The sequence below is a fragment of the Trachymyrmex septentrionalis genome, unplaced genomic scaffold (genome assembly GCF_001594115.1).
Source record: "Trachymyrmex septentrionalis isolate Tsep2-gDNA-1 unplaced genomic scaffold, Tsep1.0 scaffold37, whole genome shotgun sequence".
Classification (NCBI taxonomy): domain Eukaryota; kingdom Metazoa; phylum Arthropoda; class Insecta; order Hymenoptera; family Formicidae; genus Trachymyrmex; species Trachymyrmex septentrionalis.
Window position 1 is genome coordinate 7,390,790 of NW_017305536.1, and position 12,331 is coordinate 7,403,120.

At 39.2% G+C, this 12,331-nt stretch overlaps 1 protein-coding gene across 3 annotated transcripts in view; it reads left to right on the forward strand.

Moving 5' to 3' along the window:
* The window catches only part of LOC108750592, a 31,859-nt gene extending 22,781 nt beyond the window's left edge, over nucleotides 1–9,078 (forward strand). For all 3 annotated transcript variants that reach the window (XM_018490123.1, XM_018490122.1, XM_018490124.1), the window contains exons 2-5: nucleotides 1,272–1,328; nucleotides 1,418–1,494; nucleotides 3,268–4,983; nucleotides 5,573–9,078. In XM_018490123.1, the coding sequence (XP_018345625.1) occupies nucleotides 1,283–1,328; nucleotides 1,418–1,494; nucleotides 3,268–4,983; nucleotides 5,573–7,777 (4,044 nt within the window). In that variant the 5' untranslated portion in view covers nucleotides 1,272–1,282 and the 3' untranslated portion in view covers nucleotides 7,778–9,078. The remainder of the gene's footprint in view (nucleotides 1–1,271; nucleotides 1,329–1,417; nucleotides 1,495–3,267; nucleotides 4,984–5,572) is intronic.
* Nucleotides 9,079–12,331: the final 3,253 nt, after the last annotated feature.

Genomic DNA, 12,331 nt, shown 5'->3' on the forward strand with positions numbered 1-12,331 from the left:
GCAGTTATCGACTAAATGAAATTTCGATCAAAATTTCGTTCGGGTGATGCGTTTTACGCGCCATGCCTCATTAAATATCGCGCGCACTTTTATCTGTTCCAGTTTCAGATTTTTTTTCCACGTGCCGCAAGTAAGATAGGAGACACCTGCAAAGTCAGCGCAATTCACGCGCACCCCCGATGCTTAATGAATGAAGAGAAAGTGGCGTGTTTTTGCATTACAAATTTCCTGCCTAGCTTTTACTATTTTACATAACACGATTGTTGCTTCTTTTTATTATGCACAAAACATTAGTTACGAGGGTGCTCGTTGCCGTGCGTCACGTTATCACTGAATACACAATTTTCATTATTCCCTCTGTTTATTTTCCTCTTATATCCTCGTTGTTATCCTTCGCTTACGAAAGGTTTAATAGGCAAATGCTTACGAAACATTTAATAGCCAATATCATAACTGTATCTAAATTTACGTTACAATTTCATAATCCGGCAATTTCGGCCATTACGTCAAACACTTGCAGTAATAATGGGGCAGTTAGCGATTTACTGCGTTACCCTCATGAATATTAACGTTTACTGACGAGCATCTAATATCCCGATATTCGCACGCGAAATTCTATCGCGTCTTTTTCACGTGCACGTGCCAGACTATCATCGCAGCGAGCACAATTAAACCTGCAAAATTAAATTTAAATACCTGAATGATTATGAATCAATGATTATGAGTACTGATCTCGCGCGCATTTCGCGTATTTTACACAAAAATGAACGTTACACAAAAGGTACCTGCGTATCACGGCAAATGCTCATAAAAAGAGAAATTCTCCCTCCTTCATGGATTTCGCTATTATCGCGATTTAAAAATGAGAAAACAGCACGGAAACGATCCGAGAGATTATGATAGATTCACGACGCTTTCTATATCCTTCCTTTCTCTGCGCGATACGTTACACTTTTCTCGTGCTCATGTTTTAATAGTTAATTCGCCTTAATACGAGATGAAGTATGAGCCGTCCTACTTATATCTCAGATGTTGATAAATGTCAGTTTTCGTGAAGTCAATTCTACATTCCGCAGAAGGTAGCATTTTAATGTCGTAAATAAAGACCTTTATCTTGAGTACAAGTTCTTCATTTTAAATGCAGAATTTTTTACTTTCACCAATGTAATGCATTATATTTCGTATTTATGAATAATTCATTTATTATTAAGATTTTAAATAAGACTTTAAGTAAGATTGTGTGTTAGACATAATAAATTTTTTCGTTACAGAATTCTTGTAAATGACCTCATGGTCTGCCACGATGTCGTCGATATTACTACTGAATTGTAAGTATATGATTTTTATACCTAAATCAACAAATTCTTTATTCAACATGTATACGATTTTTTATATTTATATTATTTGAATTATATAGGTGTTCTAGCGACATGGCTGTTCGTCACGATAGGAGCGATTACCGTATCCATAGATCGCTCTGACATTAATAAAACCGTAAGTAACACCAAAAGTTTCCTATAATTTTCATTACACATCATTATTTATCGTTAATTATTAAATTAGTGCATTTTTATCTTTATTGCATAAGATACCTTATACTTTCTTTTGCATTAACATTTAATAGCCAAGATTTAATGCTGAGCATCAGAAAGTTATGATAATAGCATTCTTTAAAATCCTTTGTAACGAAAAATTGCTTTTGAATTCATAATTGCGCGAGAGAAATAAACAAACGGTATATTTTTCTCGCGTAATTAATATGAAATATTTAACTCATTCTAACATCAGATCTTCCTCATTCTCTTCTTTCCGCTCCACCGCCAATTGTTCTGTCAAATTTCATTCTTTTATAGACTTAACCAGTATTGTTTTCTCTTATTCTTTTCACGTTATATTTAGTTCACGTTCTGTCTGTATTTTATTCTCTCTCTCTACCACTTTATTATTTTACGGTTTAAATATCCATCTTCCTCTAATCATCTTGTTTTTAACACGGTTTTTAGGCATCGAAGCAAGCGTTATAGTTAGTACCTTAGCGTACCTTATCTTTCTTATATTCATGTTCCGAATTATCTGAACAATCGAATTATCCAAATCAACCTTGTATCTACGGAATAAGGTTATTAAAGTTAACATCTTATTGGCAATTTTATTGCGTAACCAGTCACATAGTCGAATCACGAAATCTCTCTATTCGTTTCATTGAAGTTTTATGCGATTTGACAATCTCGGAAGTGAGAATTCTGATTTACGCTTTGAAAGCGGAATAAATTCAGAAACTGAAAGACAGTTCGTTCTATCAGGGATGATTGACTTTACGAGCAACGTTCATCACATTTATCAGTAGTATATTTCGAAATTTTCGATTTAATTTTGTATGATTATTAGAAATGTCAGCGGCGTGCGAGTAAAATTTGTAGTATATCGTTTCTGAACGAACGGACTTATAACAAGTAATTTGGAAATGGTGTGCTCCTAAGGTCCTCATGCACTTATTTTCTGATTACACAGACCGCCATTTGCCGCCAACACGATGGCGGGGAATAAAAGTCTCACTTACAATTTTCTCGGACCTCCGTTGAAACTGGAACAGGAACCATTCCATTAACCTCTCCAGGAAGTTCGAGTATCGCATTACTATTGTTATCGTCGCTATGGCGTGAACGAAAGTTGTGCTTGATGCTCCGTATAGGGAATGTACATGAAAAGCTCTATGACAAGGCTCTATAACAAGTTCCACCATCGCGGTATACCAGTCTAACGATCGTAAAAATTTTGTCATATAATAAATAAAATTTTAAAAAGTAAAGAAAAATTATTTATATAAAAAATTTTTTTGAATAAGACGTTACCGTAAATACACACACACACACACACACACACACACACAATTTTGCTAGCATCTAATAATAATTTTATTTGATCATCAAAATAGGATGTCAAAATTCTTTGTAATATTGTTTATTACACTTGAACGTTCTACATAATTATTTTCGTCCAACAAAATTATTTTCAGATTTGTATTTACCTAAATTTTTAGATAGCAAAATCGTTCTTTCTGTACAACATTATGCCAAAGAAATAAAGAAATAAGTCAAAGAAATAAGAAGGTCAACATATACAAATTTTACTAATTTAATTGTCCTCGATAAAAGTCCTTTTTACGATAATAGATGACACTTGACAGATGTAATATATATATATATATATATATATATATCCCTAAACCTCTATTTCAAGAACTAAAGCTCAAGCTTTGATCCGCAGCCACCAACACGATCGTCCATGATCGCGAATGGATGGCGACCTCTGACCAATTCCTACGAGGAAACGATCGGCACCAACGTGTCGCCGTCGAGTCAGCTAGAGAAAAATGTCCAGGTGCATCCCGTTCTGAGCAAGTTTCAAGAACATATGGCGACTTCGGAAAAACTGAAGCCGTTACGCAAGGGCAAGCCGCCGATTCAGGAATACAGTCCTCCGAGTATACTCGGTAGTTTCACGGTGTTCGGACACGCGGCAACGAAGGCGCGTGGCGAAACCAAGACGCCGAGCAAGCACGTGGCCACGGAAACCCGGGAGTACACGTTCCTGATACCACCGCCCAAGGACGCGTACCGGTTCGAGGTCAACCAACACCGCAAGCCGATCGTGCGCGAGAATGGCAGCTACTTACCAAGGCAGCCGCCGCAGGCAGCCTACCTCACGCAGCAGAATGTCCATCAGCAACCGCTGGATAGCGTACGCGCGGCGACCTATTTTATTAAAGGTTTCCCGAATAACCGCCCTTACGTTCCGCCATTCGCCATGCCGCAGGCGTTGCAGCCGCCTCGCCAACCTGAGAAACAGTTTGAATCGTTGAAGGTCGCTAACAGCGCGAAACCATACTTCCAACCGCCTGGCGCAGAGGCCCCGGGGGACTTTGGCAAGCAAAAGATCGCCGGCAACGATGGCGATATTTATAACAGATATCAAGCGCAGTCTCACACGCAGATATTAAACTCGGCGAACACCGGCAACTTCTACAGCCAAGTGAATCACCCCTCGAATCATTATAAGCCCTCTTACGAGCGAGATCCTGCCTTCTTGGTGCACGAGAGTCACGAGGTTAGTTACGTAACTCCTCCCGGCACATACAGTATGTACAGCTTCCGACCCTCGTTACCATACGAAACTCTGCTGCCGCCTTCAATCTATTCACCCTCGTCAACGCCACCGACCACTACCGCTGTTACGCGGAATCCCAGCAAATTCGACCAAACTAACGACGCGGCTCGGGAGAACAATTATAATAATAAGCGTCCGAATCAGAGCACGCGTAACAAGCAAGAGAAAGGACGAACCGAATTACCTAATCCCAGAACTACAAGCGCTTATTATGTGCCGGAGCATCAGGGACTTACACCGCCCACGTGGCCGAAGAGCAAATACGAGTCTGACATCAACGAAGTTCTGCCGAAAGAGAATCCACCGAGCAAGTTCAGTCAAGAAGTCGTGAACCAGAATCAGATTACTCAAGGCTCGAAGATCGTGTACCATAGACCGCAAAGCTCCTTCGATCCAGTTGAGGTTTACCCACCAACTCCGATACCGGATTACGAGACACCAGAGAGCATCTCTCTGAAGCATTTCAATGAGCAACAGTATCTGCTGCAGCAACAGTTGCTGCTGCGCGATCGACAGAGACTGGCGGAACAGGATCGGCAACAGAAACTGGAGATTGAACGGCAGCAGCAGGCGGAGCTGAAGAAACAGCAGGAAGAGCTTAATCAGCTCTCGCAACGGGAGAAGGAGGAAGAAGAGGCGGCTAGACTTGCAGCGGAGTCCGCGAAAAATCAGTCGCAGGAGATTGTAAAGATCTCAAGTGACATGCCATACACGATTCAATTGGAGCAATTCGAACCGCAGGTCACTACAGTTGGAAATATTCTAGTATCGCAGCCTGATATTTATAACATCGATCAGTTGGGACTTCAACCTCAGGTAATATCTAGTTTTATAATTTCGTTCTGCCAGTTTAAATAAGTGAATAAATATAACAGAAATTTAAAAAATACAGAGTAAACGAAATATTAAATGATAAAATTTTTTTAACAAAAAAGGATTTGGCATTAATTATATGGAAAATTGAATGCCGGAATAAATTAGCTTTTTCACGTGACTCAACTTTCAGTCTTTAAAAGAGAGATCTCACTTTTCAGAGTGACTGATTCACTCTAAAAGTTTTAGAAAGTAATTTATAATGTGGCGAATAAGAGATGTCGCAGGCAAGGCTAAATAATAGTATATTAAAGGCACACTCACAAAGCGTTTTTTTTTATACATTATAGCTAAAAAAAAAAACTATCCATTAAACCTTGTGACATCTTTTGTTTATCACACATTATAGGCTATATTATATGTGAAAAACTAACTCATTTCGCCCATATAATTAGTGTGGGATTTTTAACAAAATTTTATCTAAAATTAATACAATCCAATCAAATAGGATCAATAAATCGTTATTTATTCGGCTACTCGTTTTACTTTCCTATCGGATATAAAAAATGAGATTCCAAATTGTCTGTCGTAGATATCCCAGATCCCGGAGAACCAGGTGAATCAGAATTATCCATATCAGCAGCATTATCAGAATGGGTATCAGGAGCAACAGGTCAATTATCGTGAGCCCCAAACTGGGACGCGACCGTACCGTCCGCAGAAACCGTCACGTGCTCCGCAACGCCGCAAAAAGCCAACGAGTATCACGCACGAGCTCTCACCGACGGAGCCGCCGAGTCAACCGCCGGAAACCGCCACTCCCTTGACTATATACGCGGAAGATGTGCCGATTCAGACGACGGTGGCACCGGAAGTGCAAACGGTGCCGGTGGTGACGACGCAGAGATCCAGAACTCGTCGTCCGGTTGCGCCAGGTCGCCGAAGGAAGCCGACGACGACCACGCAGGAGCCTCTCACGACATCTTACCAGGAGGAAGACTTCCTCAAGTATAATAGCGAGGACGTGCAGCATAATCAGCACGACTCTGCGCGAAGAAGGCGAATAAAACCCAGCCAGGCGAATTACAACGAGGACGTGGAGAAAAGAGGTAATGTCAGAAAACGACCTGGTCATCGTACGAAAGTGAGCCACGACGAGTCGTACGACACGCAGATCGTCACGGAGAACGCGCACGTCTCCCTAAATTCTTACGGACAAACCACGGAGTCCGCGCCGAGCTACGATGAGAACAATCAGTTCGCGACGAATCAGCCAAGCGTTTCGTACGAAACGAGCCAGCCGATTAATCAGTATTACGACTACTCCTCACGGCAAAATGAGGGATATCGCGAGAACCAACGTGAGGAACATCGTGAAGAGAGCATTGTGCCGGAACAAGTGCCGGAGTACTTGACGGAAATCAGCCGTGGCAAGGTCGAAGATTACAACGCCGATACTCGCCAGCAGAACGTTAACATCGTCACCGCTATACCGCTGGAGGAGCTCTACGTGAAGACCGACGGTAATTATTTCGATCGCGCGACCACAGACGTGACAACCGCGTCGACGACAACGACGTCAACGACAACGACCACCCCGCAACCGGCAACGCAAACTCCTCAAATCGCCACCTCTACATCGAGGTCTCACAAGATTGGTCGCCCGTTGAGATACGGCAATGCCACTAGACCACGTTTCAGCATCAAGGATTACAAGAGCCGCATGGATTACAAGAACAGACTATCGCAAAGCTCTACGACGGAGGTGGTGCCGACACCATCCAGCGAAGCTTTAACGCGCGGTCCTCACAACAGACAGAGAACGTCGAACGCGAAGAACCAACAAACACAGCTGACGGGCGACGCTGTGCGGGAGACCACCGGCAGGTACAAATATGTTTCCAGGATAAACTATCGAACCACTACGTCATCCCCCGCAGCTGCAAGGGATCACGAACGATACTCGGAAGAGAGCGCGTCTTCGACTGAAAAGAACAACAGGTTTATACCGAAGAGGCGGCCGATCAGTGGCAATGTCTACCGAAGTAGAATTGCCTCTACGACGACCAGTCCTACGCGATCTCAGATCAGCAACGAGGCGAATATCAGGCAGAGCTCGACGCGACCCGAAAACGTGTATTCGTCGTCGATACGCAGGCGGCCGATCGTGAAGAACAGGCTGCAGAAGGAGAACAGCGCGGTCGCGAATAGCAAACGGCAGGAAGAATCTACGGAGATGGCTGCTGAGGAAACCAATTTCTACTCGACTGCTTCGTCGACTAATCGTTTTGTGGGCAACGAGATCGTCAGCGAGAAGGTAGAGGCGGCGTCGCTTGACGACCATTCGGCGAAATTCGGTGTGCAGGAGGACAAAAACCAAGGAGAAGCTGTTTCGCAGAATGAGGAGACAAAAGCGGCGCCAACCGACGCGGCATTGATCGAAAACGATCACGGACGGATTTCGAGTGATGCGACCGAGCAGACGAGTCGGGTCGAGGAGCCGGAAATCTCCACGACGGCCGGAAGCGAGAGCGACGCGGCGCAAGAGGGACAGCCGGAAGCTAAGGAGGAAGCTACGACGAAGTTCGATGTACAATCCGAGGAGGAACTATTCGCCAAGGCGTCGCAGAGCGTGGCGGACCTGACGAGCTCCGCCTCCGCTCTGTACGACAAGCCGGGCATGTTCAAAGCAGTCTCGCCGGAAAGCAGACTCGTTTCGTCGCAGTTCAAGATCAACACGGACGAACCGACGTTACCTATCGAGGCTTTTTTCCAGGAGCTCTCGAAGAAGAACTGATGACTCGCGATAAAAAAATCTCTCTGCCGCGAGCAAACTGTCGTCGAATCCACGTCGTAGCACACGCGATCGACAATTCCGTGCTTTGAGAAGCAATGGAAAACCGTAGGGGGATTTGTGAGCTTCCTTCGAGAAACGTCCAGGATTTATTTTCGATAATACCTGATTTCGTAGAAGGATTTTCTTTAACCCTGTAATCGGTATTCGCGGATTCAGTGTGCCTTAAACCAATGTATTTTTATTCAATGTTAGTAATTAAAGTTAGCAATTAAAGAATACTTTTTTTCATTTTGGAGGCCAATGTCCGAGAAATATGATTATGTAACTTAAAACTATGTAAAGTTGTGAAAAACGTTTCTGACAACGTAAATATAAATTAAAGAAACTTAATTTAATTTAATGTACACTGTACTCAATTAAGGAAATTTCCGAACAAACCGATTAGGGTTAAAAGAGAATCTAAAAATATTACGTCGGGAAAAAAGTCTACAGATTTCTCGAGATATTCTATTACTGGCCTTTACGTTAAACGTAGAAAGTTTCGAGAGACTGCAGAAATTTATACTTTATATGCATCGTAGTTTTACGTACTTAATTCCTTCTAAATTATTGTCATCGCGTCGTCATTTCCGTTGTAGAAAATTAAAACGCTTGGAACGCATCGAGCGTTTCTAACACATTATCATCATTTCGAATATACTTTCCTACATATGTTAGAACAACAAAGAGATATTAATTAAGCGTCATAGCGAAAAGGATCTGAGAAGAAGCACTGCTGTTCGATAAAGCTCACAGTGGAACAGCCACGCTTTTTCTTGTGCTGGGAAAAAAGCTCGACAGAATATAGCGTGTGTAATTGTAAAAAAGCAAATTACTCGATCCACTCGTGTCCTATAAAATCCTTCGTATACGTTCTTTTTATATCTTTACATTAGATTACTCGCGAAAAGAAATACAAAAGCAAATTTCGTGAATCAAGCACGATATAATCATTGGGGACGCTTTATTAGTGTAAGCATGCGAATCATCCTACTATGTATTTATTTAAGAGATCATTCCCTAAATCATTTCTCGTCATGACATCGAAATAAAGAAACTATCGAATGCTACGAGATATTGTAAATATAAGTGCGTAGTATATGTAGAACTTTCAATACTCTATTCTCAGCACCTAGATTTTGTAACTTTTAACGACGATGTCGTTGCACAACTTTTTTACTATATATTCTACTTTGCGTATAACGACACTATCTTTAATAGTTGCAGAATCTAACTTCTGGGCAAAAAATCAATTTCGAATTTTTTACAAAAAAAAAAAGATATTTTTAAAGTCATTAGAAGCTTTAGTAAATTATGAGTATAAGTTATGAGTATAACATGGTTCTTCAAATTTTGTAAAAGTCTCACATTTTTTAGGAATTACAAATGACCATTTAAAAAAAAATTCACATTTTGAATTATTACAAGTAAAAATAGAAATTTTTTTATCAAGATTCATACTACCTATTCCTGTATTTATAAGATATTTTTGTATGCCGTACATATATTAATTTAATATTTTTATATTTAATTAAAATTTAAGAAATATGCACTTACACTACTATCATATTTTCCTAAATAATATAACTTTGTTGGTCAATTAATAAAAATCCGTTAATAAGAATATAATTCATATGCAGAGATCGAACTCTAAACAAAAATATATATCTCAAAAGCATAGGTATATAACATAACGTAACGCGCGCGCATTTAACAATACGATCGATATGTTCATTGTTCTTACGTTATTTATATGTATTCATATATAATCGTTTTATATTGTAAATAAATACATCGGATCAGATAAAACGCAGCTGGATTAAACCACCCTAGAACTTACCTCAACCGACGAGTGGAAATTAAGGAACACTCGAAGCTATAAAAGGGCCAAATGCATTAATAAGACAACGTCGTTTGAAACATCGTAACACCACCATTTGATGTAATAATTCGTTTAATATCATTCAACTCTATATTTAAATTACGGCGAATAGTTACATACGTATAGGTAATCGTCAACAAGTAAAATACTATTTCGGAATATCTCTTTTACAACGTAAGAGCAAAGTCCTCTAAAGAATAACGATCGTTCCATGAAAGTTTTAAAGAGACAAGCTGAGATGGATTTGCAAAGATACCAATACTTTCTTGAGCGACTGTAAGTACCCGGCTGTAATGGATTTCGTATTGTATAGATTTTCGTTTCGTATCAGAAACAAAGTCTAGCGACTTTATCCAATCTTTCCAAAAAAAAAACAAAATTGCACTCTACAAAAAGTAATTAGACAAGAAATATTAACGTACAGTACAATTTGTACTTACGATACCTCGTGATATACACGCGTTTCAAGGCGCAGAAAGAATTCAAAGTACAGGCCCTTTGAAACTAGCGTTCTAAGTACGATCTTGCCGAGTATGTTTTAAGATTAGTTAACGGACGAGACAGTATTTTACCCGTCTCGAATACACTTAGAAATTACTTTCTCGATGCTCTTTTCCTAGAATCGAATTACATCTCTCCCATCGCCAAATTCGGGCCTACGGGTATTACTTCAAACGTATCTAATTTAGAATTATGCACAGGCCATCATCTCACATTTATATATATACATATATATATATATATATATATATATATATATATATGTGTACCAACTATGCGCGTACTTACATACTCACACATACATGTATATATGTATGTATATGCCTACGTATGTAATTTACGCTGGCTGAAGTTTTGTGTATATCGTAAAACTCCATATAATTGACAGTTAAAGTGTTTTACAGTAACTCGAGGTACATACAGTTCGCGTATATACAACAGTATCAAACTATAAGACGAAGTAGGCACACGCACACTAAAATATATATGTATAATATATTTATATAATATATTTACACTATCTTCTGCAATTGCGCCGAGTGAGCAAAATACGTGGACGTCGCGGCTAATTATCGCACGCACATCGGCAATCGCATACCGAAGCTTGAAAACTTCACACACTCGACGATACAAAAGAAGACAATATCAGCATAGATAGAATGGCAAAAATTTAATATATTGATAGAGATCGATTGTTAAATAATTTATTCACATTCCAACATAGCAATCTGAAGTGCAATGCAAATATATGTAAATACGACAAAACATCTCGACTTAAAGTTAGTATGGAAATATATCAATGGAAATGGAACGACTATTATTTTCAAACGACAATGGTAAAATGAATCAATAGCAAGATTAATGCTATTTGGAACAATATTATCGTTACCCGCTATAACGTTAATAGAAAATCATTCGTCATGATTTACATGCTTTATATACGATGACTGGCTTTCGAATGCACGACGTGAATTACCACGTTATACAATACATACTCAGTGATTACTTTAACACAAATAAGTTCATTTAATTGTAAGCAAAAAGAAAAAAACGGATGCAAAAACATATCGTTTGAGGAAAGTTAGGATATTAATCGCTTTAGAAGTCCGTCGTATCGTCTCTGTGTCTTTGTCTCTGGGCAGAGCCATTAATACTCTAAGAAGCGGAGACAAAAGTGAACCAAGCCAACGTGTGAAACGCGGAACTTAAAGGCACCTTTACGTGTGCTCGAAAGATTAATTATTACGACCAGGATAATGGGACTTTTATATGGGAGATGCAGCTGTAGGATAATTATATATATGTATTTTTTTTTTTTTTTTCGAAAGGACAAATGCAGTTCTTACTTACTGTTAATTATCTTTTTATCAGAGGACCATTTATATATCAAGCTTTTGTGATATATTACCTTCACGTGAAATTTTAATATCTCATTTTGTTTCCCCGAAATATAGAAAAATAAAATGAAATGAAATGAATTGAATTTCGTGATTGGAGAATGTAAATTTTATTTTCGTTCAACATTTCATTTCAATAAAACTCGCTGCAGTATTCTGTACACAATTGCCGCGGAATATCGTTGTCCGAATTATATACAATTCGGCGTATCCATTATTATGTTTTTACTTATGTATGACTCCAGAATGGTTTTTGTATTATCGGTTTTTAAATTAAATCGCTTAGAATTTACAGATCGCTGATAATACTGTCAATAAGAATATTTAATTGTACAATTGAGTGTCTTGAAAAAAAAAAGAATGACAGCGAGTGGCTTAACCAACAGGTAATACTATTTCATACGAAGGGCAAGCGAGCATATACAGACCGCACGATGCACATCTTACATATCAGCATTACAGAAAGAATTTAAAAACGAAATTTGGATAGACTAGATCTTTTATCATAATGCGTTCAGTCTAGTGATCTGAATATAACTTTTTTTCTAGTCGAAATGTCTACACGATGCGTTTATACCGCGTACACATTACGCATCGCTTCGTACTTTAGTAAAAATATAAAAAAGGTAGCGTCTCGTAAGAATAAAAATGGTAGTTTAAAATGTACTAGAAAAAGAAGTTGCACAGTGCCTCGTGTATATATATATGGATATTATATATATATATATATATATA